Source organism: Eremomyces bilateralis (assembly GCF_010015585.1).
Source record: "Eremomyces bilateralis CBS 781.70 unplaced genomic scaffold P152scaffold_3, whole genome shotgun sequence".
Lineage (NCBI taxonomy): Eukaryota > Fungi > Ascomycota > Dothideomycetes > Eremomycetales > Eremomycetaceae > Eremomyces > Eremomyces bilateralis.
Window position 1 is genome coordinate 1416857 of NW_022985069.1, and position 22002 is coordinate 1438858.

At 53.9% G+C, this 22002-nt stretch overlaps 12 protein-coding genes across 12 annotated transcripts; 6 read left to right on the top strand and 6 right to left on the bottom strand.

Moving 5' to 3' along the window:
• Positions 1-688: 688 nt before the first annotated feature.
• Positions 689-1974, bottom strand: P152DRAFT_455529 (alpha/beta-hydrolase). Its single transcript, XM_033678807.1, has one exon. The coding sequence runs from the start codon at positions 1756-1758 to the stop codon at positions 841-843; it is 918 nt and encodes a 305-aa protein (XP_033537440.1). The 5' UTR covers positions 1759-1974; the 3' UTR covers positions 689-840.
• Positions 1975-2051: 77 nt separating this feature from the next.
• Positions 2052-3725, bottom strand: P152DRAFT_455530 (peroxisomal d3,d2-enoyl-CoA isomerase). The gene is made up of 5 exons (XM_033678808.1): positions 3380-3725; positions 3165-3315; positions 3036-3113; positions 2470-2982; positions 2052-2400 (listed from the first exon to the last, which is right to left on the bottom strand). The coding sequence occupies exons 1-5, from the start codon at positions 3443-3445 to the stop codon at positions 2378-2380; spliced, it is 831 nt and encodes a 276-aa protein (XP_033537441.1). The 5' UTR covers positions 3446-3725; the 3' UTR covers positions 2052-2377.
• Positions 3726-6251: 2526 nt separating this feature from the next.
• Positions 6252-7802, top strand: P152DRAFT_455532 (Fe superoxide dismutase). The gene is made up of 4 exons (XM_033678809.1): positions 6252-6653; positions 6710-6887; positions 6947-7071; positions 7118-7802. Exons 1-4 carry the CDS (start codon positions 6594-6596, stop codon positions 7775-7777), a joined length of 1023 nt encoding a protein of 340 aa, XP_033537442.1. The 5' UTR covers positions 6252-6593; the 3' UTR covers positions 7778-7802.
• Positions 7803-8135: 333 nt separating this feature from the next.
• On the top strand, positions 8136-8784 carry P152DRAFT_455533 (uncharacterized protein). Its single transcript, XM_033678810.1, has one exon. The coding sequence runs from the start codon at positions 8420-8422 to the stop codon at positions 8702-8704; it is 285 nt and encodes a 94-aa protein (XP_033537443.1). The 5' UTR covers positions 8136-8419; the 3' UTR covers positions 8705-8784.
• A 384-nt stretch (positions 8785-9168) lies between these two features.
• Positions 9169-11034, bottom strand: P152DRAFT_505592 (uncharacterized protein). Its single transcript, XM_033682444.1, has 3 exons — positions 10694-11034; positions 9704-10611; positions 9169-9653 (listed from the first exon to the last, which is right to left on the bottom strand). The coding sequence occupies exons 1-3, from the start codon at positions 10761-10763 to the stop codon at positions 9423-9425; spliced, it is 1209 nt and encodes a 402-aa protein (XP_033537444.1). The 5' UTR covers positions 10764-11034; the 3' UTR covers positions 9169-9422.
• Positions 11035-11530: 496 nt separating this feature from the next.
• On the top strand, positions 11531-12061 carry P152DRAFT_391091 (prenylated rab acceptor 1; the record flags this gene model as incomplete). The annotated part of the gene is made up of 1 exon (XM_033676079.1): positions 11531-12061. One exon carries the CDS (start codon positions 11531-11533, stop codon positions 12059-12061), a length of 531 nt encoding a protein of 176 aa, XP_033537445.1.
• Positions 12062-12087: 26 nt separating this feature from the next.
• P152DRAFT_471203 (uncharacterized protein) lies at positions 12088-13410 on the top strand (the record flags this gene model as incomplete). Its single annotated transcript, XM_033681037.1, has 1 exon — positions 12088-13410. One exon carries the CDS (start codon positions 12088-12090, stop codon positions 13408-13410), a length of 1323 nt encoding a protein of 440 aa, XP_033537446.1.
• Positions 13411-13591: 181 nt separating this feature from the next.
• Positions 13592-14540, bottom strand: P152DRAFT_511897 (uncharacterized protein; the record flags this gene model as incomplete). The annotated part of the gene is made up of 1 exon (XM_033682729.1): positions 13592-14540. The coding sequence occupies exon 1, from the start codon at positions 14513-14515 to the stop codon at positions 13592-13594; it is 924 nt and encodes a 307-aa protein (XP_033537447.1). The 5' UTR covers positions 14516-14540.
• A 1116-nt stretch (positions 14541-15656) lies between these two features.
• On the top strand, positions 15657-16503 carry P152DRAFT_496621 (uncharacterized protein; the record flags this gene model as incomplete). Its single annotated transcript, XM_033682257.1, has 2 exons — positions 15657-16184; positions 16240-16503. The coding sequence occupies 2 exons, from the start codon at positions 15660-15662 to the stop codon at positions 16501-16503; spliced, it is 789 nt and encodes a 262-aa protein (XP_033537448.1).
• A 767-nt stretch (positions 16504-17270) lies between these two features.
• P152DRAFT_390475 (DAGAT-domain-containing protein) lies at positions 17271-18654 on the top strand (the record flags this gene model as incomplete). The annotated part of the gene is made up of 2 exons (XM_033676043.1): positions 17271-17590; positions 17640-18654. 2 exons carry the CDS (start codon positions 17271-17273, stop codon positions 18652-18654), a joined length of 1335 nt encoding a protein of 444 aa, XP_033537449.1.
• Position 18655: 1 nt separating this feature from the next.
• P152DRAFT_455537 (CobW domain protein) lies at positions 18656-19905 on the bottom strand. Its single transcript, XM_033678811.1, has one exon. The coding sequence runs from the start codon at positions 19825-19827 to the stop codon at positions 18727-18729; it is 1101 nt and encodes a 366-aa protein (XP_033537450.1). The 5' UTR covers positions 19828-19905; the 3' UTR covers positions 18656-18726.
• Positions 19906-20086: 181 nt separating this feature from the next.
• On the bottom strand, positions 20087-21076 carry P152DRAFT_390040 (uncharacterized protein; the record flags this gene model as incomplete). The annotated part of the gene is made up of 1 exon (XM_033676019.1): positions 20087-21076. The coding sequence occupies one exon, from the start codon at positions 21074-21076 to the stop codon at positions 20087-20089; it is 990 nt and encodes a 329-aa protein (XP_033537451.1).
• Positions 21077-22002: the final 926 nt, after the last annotated feature.

A 22002-nucleotide genomic window follows, 5' to 3' on the forward strand; every position in this document is an offset into this window, starting at 1 on the left:
CCGATGTACAAGAATCCAAACAAATTACAGGCTAGTAAGGTCGAACATTTCACAGCGGCTGTCGTGGCTCACTCGTACTGGGTTTCCAATACCATGCTTCGTCTTCAAACGCCACGGCAGGTTCCCGTTGGTGGGAAGTGCGATTCTGGGAGTATTATTACTCCTTCCTGCATCGTATTGTCGAACGAAGCCGGCATACACATTTTCACTTCTCGTGGGGAGAAGAAATATACTCTTAACCACTATTGGTTTCCATCGTGATGTGCTTGTTGGTCCGGCAAGAATAGCATCGAGGACTCTGGGAAGTCGGTGATCTAGGATGTTTCCCGACTGCTGCAAGGCGACACGGAAAGAGCAAGGGTTTGAGCAACTCGGGATACATAACGGAGTTGCGAGGAAATTATGGATCATTGGGGATTGCGTCTTAACAATCTCTCAAAAATGGGAGGATGTGTTTTTGGAGTTCTGGGATGTGCAAGTGTCCTGAGCGTGTACTCACTTCCCTCAGACGACACACTGTATGGCGGAAATTGCTTCGAAGACTAATTGTTGCTTTATTAAATTTAAATTGACTTACGGGGGATGAACTGCTATAGATTACATCCAGTTTGGTTAGATAGGTTCGTACATTTTGAACCATATAACTGCCTGGGCTGGATTTATTTGTTAACGCTACAGTACCACCACCGTCGTCTACTGCAGGTGTCCCTATATTGCGGATATGTATCTCGTGTCTTCACACATACTCTGACTTGCAAAGCTGATGGATGTATTTATAACTCCCTTGCAATATACGCAAAGTATTACTTTGCATTGTGGCGCCACAGGCATTGAAACCTATCACTGCGCTGCCCCAGGTGGGATGACGCTCCCAGCCAACGAAGTATCCAACTTAAAATCGAAATTCGCCAACGCTGCCGTAACGCTCTGCCTATCCGTCCCTGTCAATCCAATCGGCTTCACCACCGTTCCGTCCGGGTACTTCGACTTCCAGTTCGCCGGCGGCCAGCTTCGATCCGTCAAAAACTTCGCCGAATCTCCGAGCTGAGGGAGAGCCTTCAAGGTCTTCGCCCCCGCGGCGGGTGCGGGTTTCCCAGCGAGGAACTTTGCGGTGATATACTGCGCCGCCACCACGTGCAGCACGTTGTCCTCCGCGCCGTAGAGCATGTGCCCCGACGTACCTCGCCCGCCGCATGCTTGGTCGGCGGGATCGCAGGTGTTGATGACGCGGTCGGCGTACGCGGCGGGCCAGCCGATGGCGGTGAGTGGGTCACCGAACATGGCGAGGGCGAGGATCCGATCCGCGTAGTCGGGCAGGAGCTGGATTGCGCCGTGAGCGATGTCTGCGCCCTGGCTATACCCCGATATACCGAATAGCATGTCGGGGCACTGCTGTGACCGCTGACGGATCCTCGCAACCAGGTTGTTCACGCCGGTTTGCGGGCTCTGCGGCAGTTGGAAGCTCGCTGGAAAGACAAGACCGATGACGTTGACACGGTTGCCGAGTCGCTGGACGAGTTGATTCTTCAAGTTGGGCCCGAGACGGGAGCCGAGGGAGGCCGGTTCGGTGGTGCCGCGGCCGTGGATCCATTCGAGGGCAAAGCATTCAGCGCGATCAGCCGTCGTGGGGCCGGAGTTGCTGGCGCCCGGTTCCAGAGAGGAGGATGGGAGGCCGAGGAGCGCGCCGAGATCGAATTGGGGTGCCGCGAGGGAAGGAATGGCAGTGCCTAAGACGGCCAATGCTAGGATCGACCGCATGATAGATGTTTGGAGGTTATGGACAGAAGAACGGTGCCCTTGAAGAAGAATAAAACGAGTGACTGGAAGGGAAGAAGGGAGTTTCGCTCAAATAGACGCAAAATAGAAACAGAAACAGCACTTATAGACGTCTTTGCAGCTCAACTTACAACACCGATGTTTGAGGTCAAAATTAATGATGTCAAACCGAGCATTCTACGGCAAAGAAAACCGGCATGTTATCAATTCTGATTCGATCAACAATGAAACGGCAGGATTGGTTACTCGGTAGACTTCCGAGGGTTAGATATAGGCGGCTGTCGGAGCCCTAAATGAATGTCCAGGTAGGTAGATGGAAACAAATGAATTTGAGAAAGATAGATCGAGGCTAATGAACAATCGACTGGGAAATATACGCGTCCAAGAGGCTTGAAGATTAACCTGGGGTAGTTAATTAGGGCTGGATTTGCAAGGATCCTAACTCGGATTCGTTCGCGTCTGAAATAGATGTATGCGATCCACCAGTAGGCAAATAATTCGGCAGATGTTCCGTAATTGCCGTAAGCTGCTATTCAACAAGTATTTTAATTATAGAAGACCCGCTCTCGTAAGTGGTGAAACTTTGGATTAGTTGATTCCTTTAGATTTTAGATCCGCGTTTGGCTATTCACCCAGTCAGTTTGCGAACACATGACACCGAGTATCTTGGAAAGGAGGGATATGGCCACTTACATTCCAAAAGCTTCTTCTTGGCCGCAAATCTCGCGGCCGGCGCATCCTCGACGAACCTCTCGGACAACGCATCCATCGCGTTGGTGACGGCCACAATCCTCCCATCCCTCAGCGGCGCATTTTGCAACCTCTTCATCTCTATCATGCTCTTCCCATCATTGACATCCAGCTGATCCTCCAAGAACTTCACCACGTGGGCATGGAAGCCCTCCTTCGGGAAGATGCGGTTTACCATTCCCCACTGCTCCATCTCCTGCACGGTCACTTGCCGTCCGAACATGAGGAAATCGTTCGCCCGGTGCACACCGATGTGCTGTGAAAACCCGATCGCGCTTCCGTTCTCGGGAACAAGGCCGAGTGCGGAGAAAGGGACCTGCATATATGCACCCTCGGCGGCGAGGACGATGTCGGCGAAACCTTGGACCCAAGCGGCACCTCCGCCGACGCCGGGGCCGTTCATAGCGAGGACGAAAACCTTCTTATGGTCGATGATGGATCGGAGGAGTTCATAAGCTTGATTCTGTTAGCGTCCACTTAGTCGTACTGGAGCCACAATGGTCGTTTACTGGGGAGGAAGCCCTGAAGAAAAGAGAGCTTCTTCTCGTGAAGGCTGTTGAATTGCTGGGGCGTGCCGGTGCCATGGGCTAAAAGAGGTAAGTTAATATGCTCTTCCCGTATATGAATAACTTGGTTACCCTTCACATCTGCGCCGGAGGAGAAGAAACGTCCCTCGCCAGTGAGTACTGTAAAGACAGTGTCCGGATGCTCATTGAGCTCCCGGATGGCACCAACAGTGTCTTGGATCAGGTTTCCACCAAACGAGTTAAGGGCTTTAGGGCGATTGAACTGCCATATGTCAGATCGGTTACATGTCCATTCTAGCAGTAGTAAACGAGAGGCATTCGCGGACCTTGATGATACCAATCTGGCCCTTGATTTCCACAATAATATCGGTGTACTTGTTCTTGAAAGTCATCTTGAATCAAAATATAAAGAACTAGGACTGTATAGTACAAGCGTTTCTCACAACAGGAAGGTTCACAAGACACAGCACTCTCAAATGGTTGCAGAAGGATAGCCAAAGATGTAAGATAGTCAGTAGAATTGGTCCCAATATTGAATGCGCCAGCAAATAGTTAAAGATATTTGAGTTATCCAAAGCTTGAAGATTGAGAAATGGGAATGGAAACCCCGCGTAAGCTACAGCCAGATTCGGGGCCAATACACGTTCCCGTCGGCTTGGAGCCGGAGTGTGGAGATGTGCAAAACCGAGAGAGAGCCGAGGACTAAGGAGCATATTAATGGAGTCAGCCAAAGACCCCACCGGCCACCAGTCATCACGAGCGTAGCGGGTTGCTTCAGTGGTCGAGTCAATACATATCCTCCTTTGCCCTCTGATTGGCTAGTCAGGGGTTTGTGAACTTAAACTACGTGACTTCCTCTCTACTACTCTTCCTGATCTACAACCCTCCTTGGTCTTGTTCGATAACTATTTTAGCTAAATTGATATTACTTTCATTTGAAGGCAATTGAACTTGTTGTTGTCGAGGCATCGCGAAAAAAACGGTGATAATCGTTATTTCGGTGGTGAAGTGGCTAACTCGGTGGTTTGGCTAGCTCGGTGGTAGATTTCCTACGTTATTAACTACTGATCACTTTATTATTACTCCCCACATGGGCCTCGCAGAGAGGCCCAAGGGGCGTATGAATCTCTCTCTCTCACTCTATTATTACACCCCCGGCATTTCATCTTCGGGAGACCCCGGTGGTAGCGTATGGTCAGCCCAGGAGGTTTCCCACATTCTTCTTGATTTCTCCCTCCCAAGTCTCTTCACGCGTGGTGATTTCCGTCGATTGTGGCCCGGAGGTGGGGAGAAGGGAACGAGCCGGTGTTGAATTACTTCCCCCGATATTCATCGCTCGGCGATGCCCGCGAAGACTGGTGCCGCGTTAAACTGATGCTACACCTCCCCTTCCGCCGTATAGGTGACCTCCTCCGACCCGAGCTTGATGGTCCCTTTTTTGCGTCGTATTCTGAGGCGTATTCCTCGTCTTGCGCGATTGGTCAGCATGACCATCCGGTCGATCATTACGACCCTATTGTTCTTGCGGATGAGGATCAGTAGGGGAGCTGGGATGAGCTCGCCGGTCAGCTACCTAGTCGCGATAGAACCATTCTAGAGGACCCAGATGCCCTCGGTCAACGATCTCTTGACCGTGAATACGATTGGGCGTTTTACGTCGGGAAGCACGAGATTACGAAGGAGTAGTGGGCCACTGCGAATGCCCAGTCTCCCCATACTGATGAAGCTGCTCCCTTCGCACCTGGTACCGTTGAAAAGCTGAGTGCTAAACTACGTATAGCATACGATATCCTGACTACCTACTTCGCACGTATCGTCGCGACAGATACTCCTAGGTCTCAGCTCCTAATTAACGTTGATGGCAAGGCGGGTACAGGGAAGTTTTTTGTTATTCAGCTGATCTCGCATCTCCAGGAGGCGGCATCACGGCATGGATTATAGAACCCCGTTCTTCGTGCCACATCTACGGGCGTCGCAGCTTATTGCCTCTCCGCGTCGACACTACATACTCTTTTCGTCTTCCTATTCAGGATGTCAAGTCCCTCGACCCCCTCCGGCCGGCTGCTCTTCAAGCCCCTCAGGCCACTTTCTGGGGTATACGATATCGGATCATCGACCAAAAGTCTATGATCGGCCTTCGCCGGCTCTTATATATTGACCGTCGTTGCTGTGAGATCTTTCCTAGCGTAGACAAGTATTTCGGTGGTCTCTGTATTCTCCTCTGTGGCGACTTCTTCCAGCGTCCTCCGGTCTTGGCAACTGCTCTTTATAACTAGAAGAGGCATCTAAAGCTGGATGAACGGTATGGGGGTAATATCTACCACCAATTCGAGCAAACGATCAAGCTTGATGAAGGTGTTCGGCAGCAGGGCAATGACGTTAAGTCGATTCATTTCCGCCAGGCTCTCGATTACCTGCGGATAGACTCCGCAACTTGTGACGACTGGACACTGCTTAGTACACGAGTACGGGCCATGCTTCCGTCTGAGGAGGTAGAATCGTTCCGGGACGCTCTCCGTATCTCCAGTAAGAAAGCGCCTATCGCCGTGTTTAACAGCCGTCGTTTACGCGATCTCCGTTCTCCTGTCATGATGTGTCGAGCAATTCACGAAGGAGGGGCGAAGACAGAAAAAGTTCTGACTAATGAGGCAGGAAACCTCCATCCTAAGATCCCGATGGTGTTGGGAACCCGTATTATGTTGACAGAATCTTTAGACCGAACGAGGCCTGGTGAACGGTGCGATGGGAATAGTGCGTGATATTAGCTGGCAGGCGGGTGCTGATACCCCGAGGGATCCTCCTGTATTCCTCGTTCAATTCTATCGGTCTGATGGACCGACGTTGGACGTAGGCGGCTTGGCTTTGGTCCCAATCCTCCCATCATGCCGCGAGTTCTATATCGGGAACACTTCCTGCTCACGGTCACAGTTCCCGTTAACCATTGTCTATGCCATCAACGCATAAGTCGCAGGGAATGACTCTAGCACAGGCTGTGTTGGACATTTTGGAGCGGGAGTTCATAGCTGGGTGGCGTGGATGCGGATGATTCCGGAAGGCGGAGAATGAGTGCTGTAAGCAAGGTAGTTATGTGGCGCGAGATTAGGATCAAAACATCACTGTACGATCAGATGATCAGATGAGAAAAGGGGATCATTTGATTTACAGATTAGGAAGTGTGCACTGGTTGCAAAGATGTTATTTTGAGCGATTCAGCTATTTTCCTGTTTCAAAAATAAAAAGGGCCCATGGCTGTCAAAGTCATCATGACAAGGCCCAGCAGTGCATTAACTGACATACATCAGATAATGTCGTTATTACTGGGACAAATGCAACATTCCGATCAGTCGGAAACTTTGAATGAGCGATATCAAAGAGTCGATTAGGATTTAGGGATAACTACTGGATGGGCTATCAAAGGTCTAGTCACGTGATTATATATCACGTGACAAGAGCACCCCTGTCCAAAATTTCCACCTCATCTGTAACTGTGTATCCAAAAGGACTGAATTAGACAAGATGACCAGATAATCCCACACCACGATGTTAATACAAAGAATATCACGGCAGAAATGCCTACGGCAAGCTGCCGCCCAGTTTAAAGTACGTGCCGACTGCTTACGCGAACTCCACCACGCAGATACTAAGACAGCATTAAGAAAATCACCTGGACAAGTCCAACCCAAGCTCGACAACTTCACCATGTCCCGGTTCTAGACCATGAAGCAGCCCTTCGCGAAAATGGAATACCGGGACTTCTATCACCAGGAGCGTTTGATATGGCGTGGACAGAATATCAAGGGTCAATGATTGAGAAGCTGTCTGCAATCACGGCTGGTACGTTTCCTTCAACCCAGATATACACCACCACGGCATTTGCTGATGATCATCAATAGGTACAACTCGAGAGCATATGTCGGTGCACGATATCACCCTCGAAACCGCCCGTGACCCTCTGATGGCCAACACCTTCAACTACGCCTCCATGGCCTGGAACAACCACTTTTTCTTCAACGGCATGGTATGTCCTCCCCCCCAACCCAATCGCATCTAACTTACCCGTCCAGTTCACTGACCCGAACCCGGACGCCAATCGCCCCCTTCCCAACAGCACCCTCCACGCACTCCTCACCCGCCGCTTCTCCAGCCTCGACACCCTGCGCGCCGAGTTCCTCTCCACCGCCCGCGCCACCTTCGGCCCAGCCTTCGTCTGGCTTGTTTACCACCCCATCACCCGCAAGCAGAACACCCAGTTCTCCATCCTGACCACCTACCTTGCCGGCAGCCCGCACAGCGGCGCGCATTGGCGCGTGCAGAGCGAGGACATGAACACGCAGAACGTCGGGAGTGCGCGCGCGCAGGGGCTGGGTGAGTTCAGCGCGGCAGCGATGGCGGCAAGACAGCAGATGGGGTCGACCGGGGCCCCGGGGATTGCGGGGTCGAGCGCGAATGCTGGGTGGTGGAGCCAGAGCGAGGCGCGGGGAAGGAAGGTGGCGTTGGGAGGGATCGACTCGACGCCGTTGTTGTGCGTGAACACATGGGAGCATGTGTGGATGTGGGATTGGGGGGTGAGGAATAAGGGAAAGTTCTTGGAGGCGTGGTGGGATCGGATTGATTGGGAGAAGGTGTCGCAGAGGATGTCGTTGCCGGAGCCGAGCCGGGTGGGGGAAACGCAGGCGGGAATGGATCGGGTATTTGATAGTGAGTTCGGTAAGCGGGCTGCATAGATTCGGGAATTTGGGCAGGTGTGCATATGCAATTGATGGATGTAGTAACCACTTGTACAAATAGAAGCTATTCATTCTCGTTCATGGTTAGCGTGTATCTACTGGTATGTGACTCTTTCTGTTTTAGCAGGTATCATTCCGACGACCACACTTATCCAATCATCTAGTATTTTCGAACCTCCTCTAATTACCAATGCCTCACAATTACCATGCTTAAAATCTAAAAGGTTGGATATCAAGATTCCGTAAATAGCTAGCCCCAAGCAGCAATGGACCCTGGGCCTGGCACACGCCACTAACGCGCCCCTTGTCCGCGAACGCCAATCCCCAACCTCTCCACTAACCTCCCATTCGCAGTGGAGAGAGAACTACTGCACCTCTCAGCTCCGGACGGCTTCAACTTTCTGCAAACCTTCCGGAAGTCCAGACATTACATTGATATCACTTCTCTCGCATCAATTGCTTATTTTGTACGCAAAAGGAGGACCGGGACTCGATATTTCCACACCACGACTCGGAGATTTTGGACCATTGGACCCTCGAACCCTCGAACCCTCGTCGGGCCAGACAGCTTTAGTGAACCGTACTGGTAACGGTTGCCAATACATTATCTAGCGACCAGCAATTCGATACACCTATATCATGCCTTGGTTCTCCTCTTCTCGCTCCTCCCACTCCTCCTCGCACTACCCCTCCCACTCCCACTCCTCGTCCCGCCCCGCCTACGTCCGCTCCAGCGCCGGCTCCTCCTACTCCCGGTCCTCTACCTCCCACTACAAGCGCCGCCCGCGCGACGGCTATATCGCACGCCTGCTGCACAAGCTGAAGCGCCTGTTCCGCGAGCTGTGGTACTACGCGCGGAAGCACCCGATGAAGGTGTTTTTCTTGGTGATCATGGTAAGTTTCGTCGAGACTTTTGGAAGATGATGAGGGGGTGCTAATGGAGGTGGGTAGCCGTTGATTTCTGGGGGTGCGCTCGCCGGGATTGCGAAGCAGTTCGGGGTGAGGTTGCCGGCGTTGTTGTCGGGGGCCGGAGCGGCGAAGGCGGCGGGTGGGGGGTATTATGGGAGTGCGGGATATGGGTCGGGGTTGGCGAGTAGCTTGGGGGGTGGGTTGGGTGGTAGTTTGGGGGGTGGTGGGGTTGGGGGCTTGCTGAAATTGGCGAAGGCGTTTATGTGAGAGGGAGATGGGAGGAAGAAGAGGCAGAGATTAGAGAAGAAAGGCGTGGCGAGCAATGGAAAAGGAGGAGAGTTTTAGATAGGGCGGATTTCGATTCTCATGACACGATACCATCCAGACGGCTGGACAGTCGAGGGTGGCTTATTGACGACTTAAAAGGACGTACACGACTTGTACACGACTTGCTTTGCTAGATTCAACAATGACAATATGCTATGACAAGATCTGTATCAAAGGGTGCGACTTAATCTTCTGTGGTGCAGATAATAGGCAATGAGGGCTTAACAATTGGGACGTCATGCTATGACTTTCGAAAGACTCGGGTTGTTGGACAGCTAGCATGACGCTGAAGAATTCTACCTGATATAATACAATTACCTTCTACCCAAGTCTGCGGCCTATCCTTTTGTACACCAAGGTAATAATACCCGACTCAACCCACCAAGTGAGAGCAAGCATGATGCGATCACCTATGCCGAACCTTTGACTTCCGTTTTGTGGCTTCGGCATTCTGATTCGGTGCAGTCGCCTTGCTCAGCAACTCGTTCTCATCTGCCTCATCGCTCTTTATTAGCGGCTCGTCCTGGTCTTGGTATCCGGCTGGGTTGATGAGGCGTCCGATCGAGGCATTGTACGCCCAGATGGGTAATCGGAACACAATGGTCTTGAATATCGTGGGTTTCTCGATCTCGTCGACCTGCGAGCAGTCAGCTTCCGTCACTCCAACTTTCAGTCCAGGACACCTACATCAATCAAGAATTCCATCACCTCTCCCTCCTCCGTCTCCTCCTCGATGAATACATTTCCCACCGAATCCACCAGCAAACTCTTCCCATTCGGCGCCGTCACCCGCTTTTTATTCCCGACAGGCCCCGAGATGATCTTCTCCGCCTCGACGGGCGCGCTGATATCCTCCTTGATACTCTTCCCACCCTTCCCATTCTTCCCCGACCGCTTCGCTTCCTTGTCCTGCATTCTCTTCTGCCTCCGGTTTAATGCACTGCCGCTGCCTTCGCTATCCCCACCGCCACTCGCCTGCGCCGCGCTCGACTCGCCGCCCGCTCCGGTCCCCAAACCCGTCGGAATCCCCGGGACCCCCAACGGATCTCCCCACGCCATCTGCCGCGCATGCCTCGTATACCTCTCCACGAAGTCCCTCTGCCGTTTATAGCTCAAATACATCGCTCCGTAATGGATCGCCCCCCCCCCAAACAGGAACAACCCCAGCAACACCGTCCCCGTCCCCGGCCGCACCCGCTCGTAATAGTACCCCGTCCCCCGCCACGCTGGGAACCCGTTCTTCAGAAAATAATCGTACCGCGCCCGGTCCGGCCCGCGAAGCACCGTCATCACCACGCTTAGCCGCGCGAACCGCGCCGACGCCTCCTTCTCGAACGTCGCGATCTCCCGCGCCGTCGGCTGCTTGCGCACGTGCACCGTCGGCTTCGCCTTCGGGTCTTTGTCTTTCTTGGGCTTCGCGTACGATGCGATGAACGCCTGCTTCGCCTTGTCCGGGTGCAGCTGCCGGGATTTCTTCTTGTATCCGCGGTCGAGGGCTTCCCGCGACGCGCTGGGCGGGACGCCCAGCCATTCGTACCAGTTTTGGCCGTGCTCGGCGGCGGCGACTTCGTCGTGGAGACGGAAGATTTCGTGGTCTGGGGGTGGTGCGTTAGCGGTGGGATATAGAGGAATATGACTGCAAGGAAGAATGATGCGCTGCAATTGAGATTCACGAACCTTCTTTCGTCCAGGCCAAGGTCACCGTGGCGAGAACGGCGATCAGCAACAGCGTCAATACCGCCCTCATGATGGCGACACGAAACTCGTCAACTTCGTCAGGCTCACTTTAACATAAACGGACGATGGTGAGGTGTCAGCTTGGAATATCACACTCCCACACACCAGGAATGGAATTGGGACTCGGGAATTTTCGAGGTCGTGTCTAGTGGATGCCGCACACTACGCAGTACGTGGCCCAATCCGAAGAATTTCCAGTGCAGTAATAATCTGCAACAATTAAGGTGATTTCAGCCAGGAACAAATGGGGTTGGAGAGGACAGGGAAGCTCCAGGGAAGCCAATGCCACTAAGACTTGTCCAATGTCAATTGATAGGCGCGAGGTTTGGTCCAGAAGGAGATATAGGTGCCTTATTGCCGTGCAGCCTGAAATCTAGAGCCCGAAAGAATGCCAGGGGGAATTTACTAGGAGGTCCAGAAATTCTCCATATGCATGTCTGTCCAAGTGTCCAACACGGCTGATGCGATTCGTGTGTAGTAATACTCTGCTTCTTCCTCTCGCTCACCGATATTACAGTATTCCCATCTTCCACGTTCAACGCCTCGCTTCACTTTCTGAGCTTCTGCTCCTTCACTTCCTTTCACTCCATCAAGGCTCACTTTTGGGTCAGTCGCTCATTCGACTCTCGTTTATCTCTCGCCCGTGCCTCGACTTCGCGCCCGTCACGTTTTCAGACCAAGCTTTGTCTGAAATACATTTCTCGACACGAATCCTCAACACGCCCATAAACTTCTTAAAACGCTTCCCCTCGTGACTCGGAATCCATCCCCCCAGCCATGGCTCGCATCTCCATCCCCCTCGACGCCCTGACGTCCCGCTTCAACCTCTCTCAACGCTTCGAAGGCGTCCGCTCCCAGTCGATAGCCTCACGATTCGCCAACCTGAAGCCGATCTCCGAATTCTTCGATTTCAAGCGCCTGTCGAAGCCTGAGAACTTCGGGGAGGCCCAGAGCCGCGTCAACTACAACCTGGGATACTTCTCCAGCAACTATGCCCTCATCTTCGTCATGCTGGCCATCTACGCCCTCCTCAGCAACCCGGCCCTGTTGTTTGTCATCTTCCTAGTGGTCGGAGGCATGTGGGGGATTGGCAAGTTGGGTGGTGCCGATTTGGATTTGGGATTCGTGCGAGCGACGACTTCACAACTATACACCACGCTCCTAGTCATCGGCATCCCGCTGACCATCTACGCATCCCCTCACCTCACCATCCTCTGGTTGATCGGGGCAAGCGGCGCTACCATCCTGGGGCACGCCGCATTTATGGACAAGCCGATCGAGCAAGCTTTTTCCGAGGAGGCGGTCTAGGTGGTCGGCCGCGAACTCCACATTCGATGCCCCCTTGGGGAAGACCACCGGGGCGACGGCGGCCAGAGCTCGATATGTACCCGACCAATGCCTGGCCGCCTGCTGCCTTCTCCCGGTTCCAGGAGCTGGGCAGTGACGACGAACAGGGTGTGGTGTTGAACCCCAAACGCAAGAGCAAGTTTGTTTCGGATGAGTTATTTTTCAATGATTTTGGGTCGCGGTTCCCGGTGGATATTAGAAGTCAGGATGAGGATCTGGCGTACGGTGATTATCATGGTTATTCGTTGGAGCCGGAGGAGTACGATGATTTGGTGGGCGGAATTAGAGCGGACGATGAGGTGATGGTTCATCGCATCATGGAAAAGAGTTCGAGGGCCAAAGCAAAAGGGAGGGCCAATATCAGTCTGTCGACCGAGGAAATCGATGCTCTCGAGCGCTGGAATCGGCCACGACGAAGAAAATCCTCGTCTCCTGAGCTACCATCCAACAGCAAGCGGAGCCTCAATGGAAGCCCCGGCAATAGCGTTCGTTCACGGAAGAAATCTCAAAAATCCACTTCCTCGCAACAGAGCTCCAAGTCCAAACGATCCAAATCTAGCCGCCACGAAGACGACAATCTCATCGACCCTCCGTACCCCTCCTCCGCCCGGCCACCCTCTTACCACATCCCCGTCGCTGGCGTCCAACCACCCATAAGTTACTACAACCCTAGCTCCTCCAACCGCCGCTCCGCATCGTCTCCCACCCGACCTCGCTCCCGCTCCGACTCCCGGTCCATCTCCTCCACCCCCTCCCGCTCACGCGACACTCCACCTTCCAACACCCGCTACCCTCCCCCCTCGGACTACCTCCGCCCCTCCTCCTCCCACTCCCCGATCCCCGACCACCCTGACGACCACTACGGTCGTTCCCGCGCCTCCTCCGCCGTCATGCCTGGCTACCCGCACGGCGTCCCTCTTGACCCCTTCGCCTACCAGATCGCCTCGTCGCCTGCAGCGCCACCGGGCGGTCCGCCCCCTGGCTACCCTCCCGGCCGGCGCATCGCGTCCGGGCCGCCCGACGTCGCGTACTCGAATGTGATGCGCCGCGTCCCGGTCCCGAACGCGACTGCGGCCGCGGCGAGGGGGCCGGTGAGCGCGTCGGATTCGGCGGGAGGGAGTCGGGCGGGGTGGAGGGAGAGGAGGAGCGAGTTGGGAAGGGAGATGGGGGAGGAGAGTGAGGAGACGAGTAGTGAGGACGACGATGAGGATCAGGGGGTGCAGGTGGATGTGCAGCGGATGAATGGTAGTGGGAGTTATGAGGCGCGGACAACAAAGGGGAACAATGGATGGCAGCGGAGAAGACGTTGATTTGGAGGTCTGATTGTCGATTCTTTTGGGTTTGACGGAAGCCTTTTTTGGTTTCTGCGCTGGATACGGCATGCCATTTTGGGACATCTGGGCAAAAAAGTAATACAAGCCTTTCCATTCGTACATCATCTAACCGTGTTATATGCGTGAATCGCTTCAGTTGCCCTACCAATTCAACCCATCACCTCACCCGAACCCCCACCCCAACACTCCCTGTCTCAAAACACTCCACCAACCCCGCCCCAAACACCTCTCCCAACACCCACTCAAACTCCAACCCATACCACACCCTCCACTTCCTCGTCCTCCCCACCATCGGCCCCATATCCTCCCCCCGCTCCCGCCGCCTCTCCGCCGGCCCGTCCCCCTCCTTCGCCACCCCGCCATCCCACCGCTCCCTTAGCAACTCCATCGGCGCCTCCCGCACCTGCGCCCCCCCCTTCCCCAACAACCCCACCAACGCCTCCCGCGCCCCCTGCACGAACTTCAAATACGCCCCCGTATTCGGCAGCGAGAATGCATACACTTCCGCCGCCGCCTCCCGTCCGCCTGCGCCGCTGCTCCCCGCGGGGCTATACCCCTCCCCCGCCCCCACCGGGCCTCCCGACGCAATCGGCGCCTTCCCGCCCCTCCCCGCCGGTAACCCCAAGCGCAAAAAACTCCCCGCCCGCGACGGCCCCGCGCTATTCACCCGCGTCAAAAACCCCGCCTCCACCAACCGCCCCACTTCCTCCCTCCCCAACCCCGCCCGCCGCACATCCACCCGCACCTCCCCCGGATGCGCCTGCATCAGCGCGATATACTTCTCCTTCAATTCGTCCTCCAGCCCAGGATACTCCCTCACCACATCCACCCACCGCGCCTCCAGCACAACGCCATGTCCGACCGAGCGCGCGCCCGCGCCGCGGCCGGGGATCTCGATTTTCCGTAAGGTGCCGCTGTGGAGGAGGCAGGAGAGTTCGCGGTCGAGGGAGGTGGGGGAGGGCGCGAGGGCGCGGAGGTGGGCGATGGAGATGAGGGGGGGGAGGGCGGCGCGAAAGGTGAGGAGGGTGGCGATCTGGGTGCTGGAGAGGCCGGTGCGGTGGGAGGGGAGGGGGGTGAACATGGTGGTGGTGAGGTGGGTGATGAGGGGGAGGGCGGTGGGGGTGGAGAGGGCGGTGGGGAGGTGGGTGAGGAGACCGTGGTTGGGGAGGGGGGAGGGGTGGTTTATGGTGGAGGAGGGGCGGAAGGGCGTGGTGGAGGGGGCGGCATTATGGGGTTGGCGGCCTCGAGGGGAGGAGGATTTGATGGGGGATTTGGTGTTGGATCGGTTTTTGGTTATTCGGCCGGGAGTGATGTTTAGAGGCATATATTCGAGGTGAGTTTGGAGAGGTTGGAGAACTTGATGTCGATGATGAAGTTGCGGGACATGTCAAGGACAAGTTATATGCATGACTCGTGAACAAGGATATCTACGCATGTTTTAAGTCATGCATACCCACCCACCTAACGCCGCAGCTGCGGTGAGGTTCCTGTTCTATTGCTTTCAGAGTTCTGATGTTTTACCTTTGTCAGCGCCAAAGGGAGATGGTTTAAACTACAGGTTTGGTCAATTCAGTAGTTCGAGTCCTTGTGATAGTTTGAGTTCTTATGTTTTAGCGTCTCCAGGCGACCAGCGTTGTTGTTTTTATTCCAATGCTTCTATCAAAGCCGATATCTTCCCCTCGGTTGATATAACATTTCCAACGCACTGCTGCCCCTCTTCTATCGTTGTTGGCCTTTGGAAATTGAAGCTATGCCGGGCGAGTCAATGAATGAATACTAGATAGGGGCCAGCTGTTATCCGGAAGAGCATTCACTACATCAATGTGCAACGGACTTCTTGAGCTCCATCAATTGGGAGATATCGTGATAGACCTGTGTTGACAGCGTCATGGAAGCACCCCACGTCTCAGTGAGAAGTTCTCTGTTGAGCATTTCAACCTAGTTCGGAAGATCGAATTTAATGACGGTACAGCTTGAGCTATAGGTTTCGGTTTCCTCAAATAGTGGAGGAGATTGACACTGCTCGGGAGGCGTTAACTAGCGAAGATGCCATGAAAATCGAGATCGCGAGGACAAAGTATCTACAGTGTGTTTTTGGTCTTCATGTTTGCGTCATTTCAGGATTGACTGCATGATTCATCAAAGAGAGGACATCGATCCCCGTTCCTCATATCCATCACTACAATGTTTCTGCTCAGAAGGTCATGGGAGCACAGTCCATCATTATGGACTATGTCGACGGTCTTGTTGCTTTAGAACACCGAGAGCTCAAAATCAGCCCTCCCTTAACGTTCGGGACCCTGGAGCAAGATGAGAGCTTTCGAAAACAGATGGCTGGCATCCAAGTCCAGCTCTCCACCTACATCATTGACGAAATCGGCTGTCTGGCTCTTGACGATGAAGGCAACATAACTATTGGCCGGGATATTGAAACTTGCAAAGGGTCTTGGGCATCCGCCGTCGACTATTACAATGATGCTGCCGACCATGCCATCTCCGGGACTTTGCGAGAGATCGAGGATGATATGCTGCAGTCGAGGTCCAGGACCTTCCCGTTGCTCTTTAAGGAGATAGTGAAACGGCGATGTCCTCGTTCCTCGGGGCCTTTCTGTTTAACAAATCGGGATTTTGGCGCCCATAACCTACTTAGTCGACGACAGTTTCAACATCATTGCTATGATAGATCTGGACGGTATAATGGCAGCTCCAATTGGGCCAGCCGCACAGCTTCCGCTCTATTCTGGCCAGCAGTGCGAAGTACCAGGCCATGTCCAAACGCGCCCGGCTATTATTGAACAAATCAAGCGAATCGCACCGAATCTACCCCGATACAAGCGCCTAATATTCGAACTGGAAAGATCTGTCTTCAAACAAATCCAAGAGCAGGGCGAGCCGGCCGAGTATATCCCACTCAGCTCATACATGCTGTCAGACACGGCAAGCGTAGTGCAGGGCCTGGCAGATTACAAGTCCCATCAAACCTCAGTCAGCGATAAATGGATGGACTGTTATGCGCGGCATTTAAAGGAGATTGACGGAGCTGTGACTGTCAAACTGCGAAAAAACTAACCTTCCAATATAGAATGGCATGGTAATCTCTTAACCTAGATCTGTAGAAATGAGATCTCCTAGAGACGTTGAGGCGGATCACCTATCCTTATTCCCCCTGTAGCCTATGGAGTACTACCGTTGAGGCGAAACTCAATCACTGGCCACTACTACCATCGGAATTCTGGAGAGAGTGATCTGTAAGAAGTCAAACTTTTTGGTAGGGTTAGGAACTTTTCCGGAATACTTTGGTACGGTGCGATCCGGAGTCCAGAGATCAACTTCCGCGAGCAATTGGTTTCGATAACAAAGTCCATGTCATTGTTCTGTTGATTCATGATTGTTCTCCAAGAGTGATGTCATTGGCCCACACACCCAGCCACCCTCCCAAGGCCAAAGCAGAGCTCGAAGGTCTTGTATTCCGCACTTGTAACAGCAATTACAATTCAAGTTCTGGTCCCGTGCCTCGTCTGACAAGAGGAAACCTCAGCACAGCATGAATGCAATGATCGTTTAATATGATCGTCCTTAGCATTTACACGGTCAACACAGATGTCGGCATAGAAACGAATCACCCACCACCAGAGTCCCTTCTTCAGGACAAGCCTACTCGGCCCTGAACTCGTCAGCGGAACACGCCGTATTGGAAGAAGATTGGTTGCAAGATCTGCACAAGACACAGACGGTTGCGTTCTACGAACGAGATGGAGCAAAATTCAACGAGGTCATATGCGGAAGCAGCCGCAACAGAGACAGAGAATGTCGAGGCCGATGGATACATGATGGACATGCGGACAGGACATGAGGCTTCCCTGCCGAAAACACACACAAACCCAACCGAGACAGAAAAGGAGGACCGACCGAACGGAGATAAGGGGGGACCTCGAGTGAACGGGCACACCAACGGAGATGTCTTGGTGGAGCGACAAGTCAGTAGCGATATCGTATATGAGGAGCGGAGGAGTAGCAACGGCGAATCTCTCGCAACTATCCGGACGGATGGCGCAGAGGACGATATATCCAAGGCAGTCCGTCGAGATGCACGAACACGACAGGTCCGGAGCGAACTCGTCAGTGGAAGGAAAGCTGGCGAGAACTGGGATCGAAGGTATGTCTATCTCAGGTATCCTCCAATATAATACTAATCTCCCCACCAGGATCCGCTGGGCACCGCTCAACGTCCCCCTTAAACGCCGCCTACAAACCCTCATGGTCCTCCTCCATAGCCTCTCCATTATCATGATGGTCACCACCTTCTTCTTCCTCTGCGCCATCCCCCTCCTCTGGCCCATCATCGTCCCCTACCTCATATACGTCCTCCTCTCCAACGCCGGATCGTCCGGAGAACATTACTACCGCTCCGAGAGAATACGGCGGCTGCCGATCTGGTCGCTTTTCGCATCATACTTTCCCGCCCGACTCCACCGATCACACGTCCTGCCGCCCACCCGGAAATATATCTTCGGATACCACCCACACGGGATCATCAGCCACGGAGCGTTCGCCGCCTTCGCGACGGAGGCGATGGGATTTTCCCAGCTGTTCCCGGGCATCACCAACTCGCTGTTGACGCTTGATTCAAATTTCCGAATCCCCATCTATCGAGACTGGGCGCTGCGGCTCGGGATGGCGTCTGTCTCCCGCGAGTCGTGCGAGAATCTCCTTTCCAAAGGCGGCGTGAACAGCCACGGCATGGGTCGAGCCATCACGATCGTCATCGGCGGCGCGAGCGAGTCGCTCGATGCGGAGCCCGGGATCGTGCGATTGGTGCTGGCCCGGCGCCGGGGTTTCGTGAAACTGGCCATCCGAACTGGGGCGGATTTGGTGCCGGTGTTTGCGTTTGGAGAAAACGACCTCTATGAACAGGTTCGTCCGGCGGATCACCCGCTCCTCCACCAGTTCCAGATGCTCGTAAAGAAGATCTTGGGGTTCACGGTGCCCATCTTCCATGCGCGGGGGATTTTCAACTACGATGTCGGCATCTTGCCGTACCGGCGACCGGTCAACGTGGTGGTGGGCAAACCTATCCAAGTACGGCAGCAGGAGAAGCCGGATGAAGCGTATGTACAGGAGTTGCATGACGAGTATACGCAGGAGCTCCGACGGATTTGGGATGATTGGAAAGACACTTTCTACAAGGACCGAGATGCGGAGTTGCAAATCGTCAGTTGAGTCGATTCTGTACATCTATTGTACTTCATGTCTATGTTTGGTATCTTCTAGCACGTACTCCAGCAGTGCTTCTCAGGATATGGTCGTGATAGTGAGGGATCCGGGGCTTCCCTCTCCTTCTAAAATAATGAACTTTTCCGCCTCTATTCTCTTCTTCCACTTGGATGACTCTTCTCGAGCAGTGACGACAGTCAGCCGTAGAACTAGGTCTATGTCAACTCCGTTTGTATTTGCCTCTGGGGCAGGCCCAATAGCCGTAAATGTCCATCTTCCGAATGCCCAGTTCAATATATACTCCTTAGGCAAGGGATGCGCAGGTGGAGGTTTATTTCTGTCGTCATCAGAAGAAACAGGATGTACTTTGCACTTCAGAATGCCTTTAATCCTGTACACCTCTTCCCTAGGTGCGTCCTCCAGCAACTTGACCAATCTCCCAATATCGACTGCATCTTCGGATGACCCCGAGAGCGTGATCGACAGCACCTCCACCTCATTATGATGCTCACCGTGCCCATGCTCATGCCCATGCTCCTCTGCCCCCCCCTTTTCCACCCCCAATCCCGCGAGCTTCGCATCAATCCCCAGCAACACATCCCGACTCACCCAACCCCGATCCGACTTCTCCTTCGGCGTATCCACCTCCAAATCCCCAATCCGATCCTCCACATCCTCGATCCGCCGCTCTCCCACGCCCTCCCACTTATTTAGCACGATCAAGTCCGTGTACCGCGCCTGCAGCTTCGCCGTGACGCTCGTCTCCTCATACCCCTTCCAGTTCTCCACGTCGATCACGCTCACCACCCCGTCCAGCGCGAACGCCCCTGTCTCCCGCCCGATGCGGTTCACCTCCATCGCCAACGTCGCGGGGAACGCGCTGCCGGACGTCTCGATGATCACGCGGTCAGGATTAACGGAAGTGCGCAGCTCGAGGAGCGCGTCGGAGAGTTGTCCGACTAGATTGCAGCAGATGCAGCCATTGAGAATCTCGCGGACGCCGGAGATGGAGGAGGCAGAGGCGAGTTGGGAGTCGACGGCGACGTCGCCAAATTCGTTCTTGAGGAGCGCGATGCGGTAGGTGGGGGGGAGTTGGGGGATGAGGTGGAGGATGAGGGTGGTTTTGCCGGCGCCGAGGAAGCCGGTGATGATGGTCACTGGGATGGGGGAGGTGGCCATTGTGTTGGAATGGTCATGGAGGTAGATGTATTAGTGATTGAGTATTCAATTGCGCGTGCCTCGAGGGTGAAATTCGTTGATCGGCCTTCACATTTGAACAATGAGGCTCTAGCCTGTTAGTGGGGCGGGATTGTGGATATCTACCCCCGCATCGTCATCAAAAGCCGCCGCCCCTCCATTATTATATTTGATATTTCACACGCAGTAAACATACCATTATCCGGAATTTAAAGGACAGGATCTAGCATTGTGAATTGTCTTACAATTTAGATCTACCCACCGAAGTACGTGTGCCATCAGCATTCAACGCGACCACTGGGCTCTCTGGTCTTTTGACAATGGTCCCATCCGGCCTAAACCCTTCTACTCCCCCCAACGTCGCCGTCACACGATATCCGCACGCCTGCTTCATCTTAGCCGTCATCCTCGCCTCCACCTCAGGCGTCACGCTCAACGTGAAGTTCTCTTGCGGCCTGACGAAATGCCGGACATAGAACTGCAGGATGACTGGCCGCTCCCCTCCTTGAGCAATATTTGGTCCCGTTGCATGCCACACTCGGCTTTCGAACACGAGACACGTCCCCGCAGGTCCGCTGGCGAAGGTCGTCCCTGCGTTATCGAAGAGATTGTCCGGTGCAACCAGGCCGTTGTGGCTTTGAGGGAGGATCCGAGTGCCGCCGTTCTCCTCGTTCACATCGCAGAGAAACCACATCAGATTGAGCCCCAGCGGGAACTGTGGGACCGCAGGATTTATCGTGATCTGGTCGGTGTGCATGCCCATTCCGTTGCTCCCAGGGCGGTTGATGTTGGCCGTGTAGGACGATAAGTGGTACCCGTCACCGAGCGTCTCCGGCATGAACTCTTCCACCAAGGGATGTTCGAGGAGATCGAGGAACTCCTGGCCCTTGTTTGGTAGGTTCCAGATGCGCTGATTTGGCTTCTTGGGACCTCCGTCGAAATACGCGACACCGGCTTTGGCTTCTCCTTCCGCTTGGTCTTTCAGTCGTTTCTGTAAGCCCGCAAGCTGCGGAGGAGATAGGGCATCTTTCACGAACCCGTAGCCGAACTCTTTAACATCTCTCCTAACCTGTTCGAGATCCGCCGTCGGCTGAGGGAGTCTGCCGTAGCTGGACGAGTGGGGTGGACTCGCCGGTTGAATCGGAGAAAGCGCATCGGCAAATTTAACCCCCAGCCTGGAGTCTCCAGTCGAGCTAATATGGTTGAAATGGTGGCCGTAGCGGCAGTCCATGAGGCCCTGAATGAGGTGCAGCACGGTCTGGGGTCGCATCCGTATCGACACATCTGGTTTGCCTTGACATTGTTCTCGGATGGTGGCCTGTCCATTCCGTGCATCGATGAAGATATGCGGATGGCCTGAAGTGAGGTCCAGTTCGATCAAGGCCCTAAGCTCCGCGACCTTCGGAAGCTTCTCCGTGATGGCTGAGACTGCAGCGTCATACTCGGCCTTTGTAGCGGCGCTTTTGTTATCAATCGGATTGCCAAAGTTGGCATGGTCAATATCTTGGACATCACCCCCCGAGGTGGATCCTTTCATTCCTTGTTGAGAGTTCCGAGTATACATGGCTAATGATACTTGGTAGTGCACTGCTATTTCAGTGGGATGACGGAACAGCTTGATGAAAACGAGCAAACTTTGACTTGCAGGCGGAAAAAAGGACTTAAACAGACCACATAACAACTGCACTACCTATTCTAATGCTTATGGGTAGCCGTCATATACGTTCGTAGCACTGGGCTGTCGTATTACCGAAAAGGTGGGGTTTGGATTCAAGAGAGGAGTTGTATGAGGGGCACCCATTTAAGGCATTCCGAAAGCCAGTGGGATCTTCTTCACTGCGTGACGATCAATTTGTCTTTCATACCTTATGCAGCAGCAGTATCCGCTTCAATGACTATGGCATGAACTTTTCGAGAGTGTCGTAAATAGGAGGAGGTCAAGTTGTGATGAGACCTCCATGTCCAGTCTGTCGCAGGGCCTACGGAGACCAGTCTGGTCCTCAATTTTCATGCCAGATTGATACTTATGCCCCGCTATCTCCACTCATTCCGGTCATTTGGTACGTACCAGACTAATTAGCAAGACGAGTAGGGAGCCAGCGACGCGGAGTGTGGAGAGTATCGTCCGAAATCAGTAGTATTGACAATTGAGCCTCT

Coding starts and splice junctions, on each gene's coding strand:
- P152DRAFT_455529 (XM_033678807.1), bottom strand. CDS start 1,758: ATGCGGTCGATCCTAGCATTGGCCGTCTTAGGCACTGCCATTCCTTCC.
- P152DRAFT_455537 (XM_033678811.1), bottom strand. CDS start 19,827: ATGGCCACCTCCCCCATCCCAGTGACCATCATCACCGGCTTCCTCGGC.
- P152DRAFT_455530 (XM_033678808.1), bottom strand. CDS start 3,445: ATGACTTTCAAGAACAAGTACACCGATATTATTGTGGAAATCAAGGGC. Junction 3,316..3,379: donor GCCAGATTGGTATCATCAAG/GTCCGCGAATGC, acceptor GACATATGGCAG/TTCAATCGCCCTAAAGCCCT. Junction 2,983..3,035: donor TCTTCAGGGCTTCCTCCCCA/GTAAACGACCAT, acceptor AACAGAATCAAG/CTTATGAACTCCTCCGATCC.
- P152DRAFT_455533 (XM_033678810.1), top strand. CDS start 8,420: ATGCCTTGGTTCTCCTCTTCTCGCTCCTCCCACTCCTCCTCGCACTAC.
- P152DRAFT_455532 (XM_033678809.1), top strand. CDS start 6,594: ATGTTAATACAAAGAATATCACGGCAGAAATGCCTACGGCAAGCTGCC. Junction 6,888..6,946: donor GCTGTCTGCAATCACGGCTG/GTACGTTTCCTT, acceptor GATCATCAATAG/GTACAACTCGAGAGCATATG. Junction 7,072..7,117: donor ACTTTTTCTTCAACGGCATG/GTATGTCCTCCC, acceptor TTACCCGTCCAG/TTCACTGACCCGAACCCGGA.
- P152DRAFT_505592 (XM_033682444.1), bottom strand. CDS start 10,763: ATGAGGGCGGTATTGACGCTGTTGCTGATCGCCGTTCTCGCCACGGTG. Junction 10,612..10,693: donor CTTGGCCTGGACGAAAGAAG/GTTCGTGAATCT, acceptor CACCACCCCCAG/ACCACGAAATCTTCCGTCTC. Junction 9,654..9,703: donor TGATGGAATTCTTGATTGAT/GTAGGTGTCCTG, acceptor GACTGCTCGCAG/GTCGACGAGATCGAGAAACC.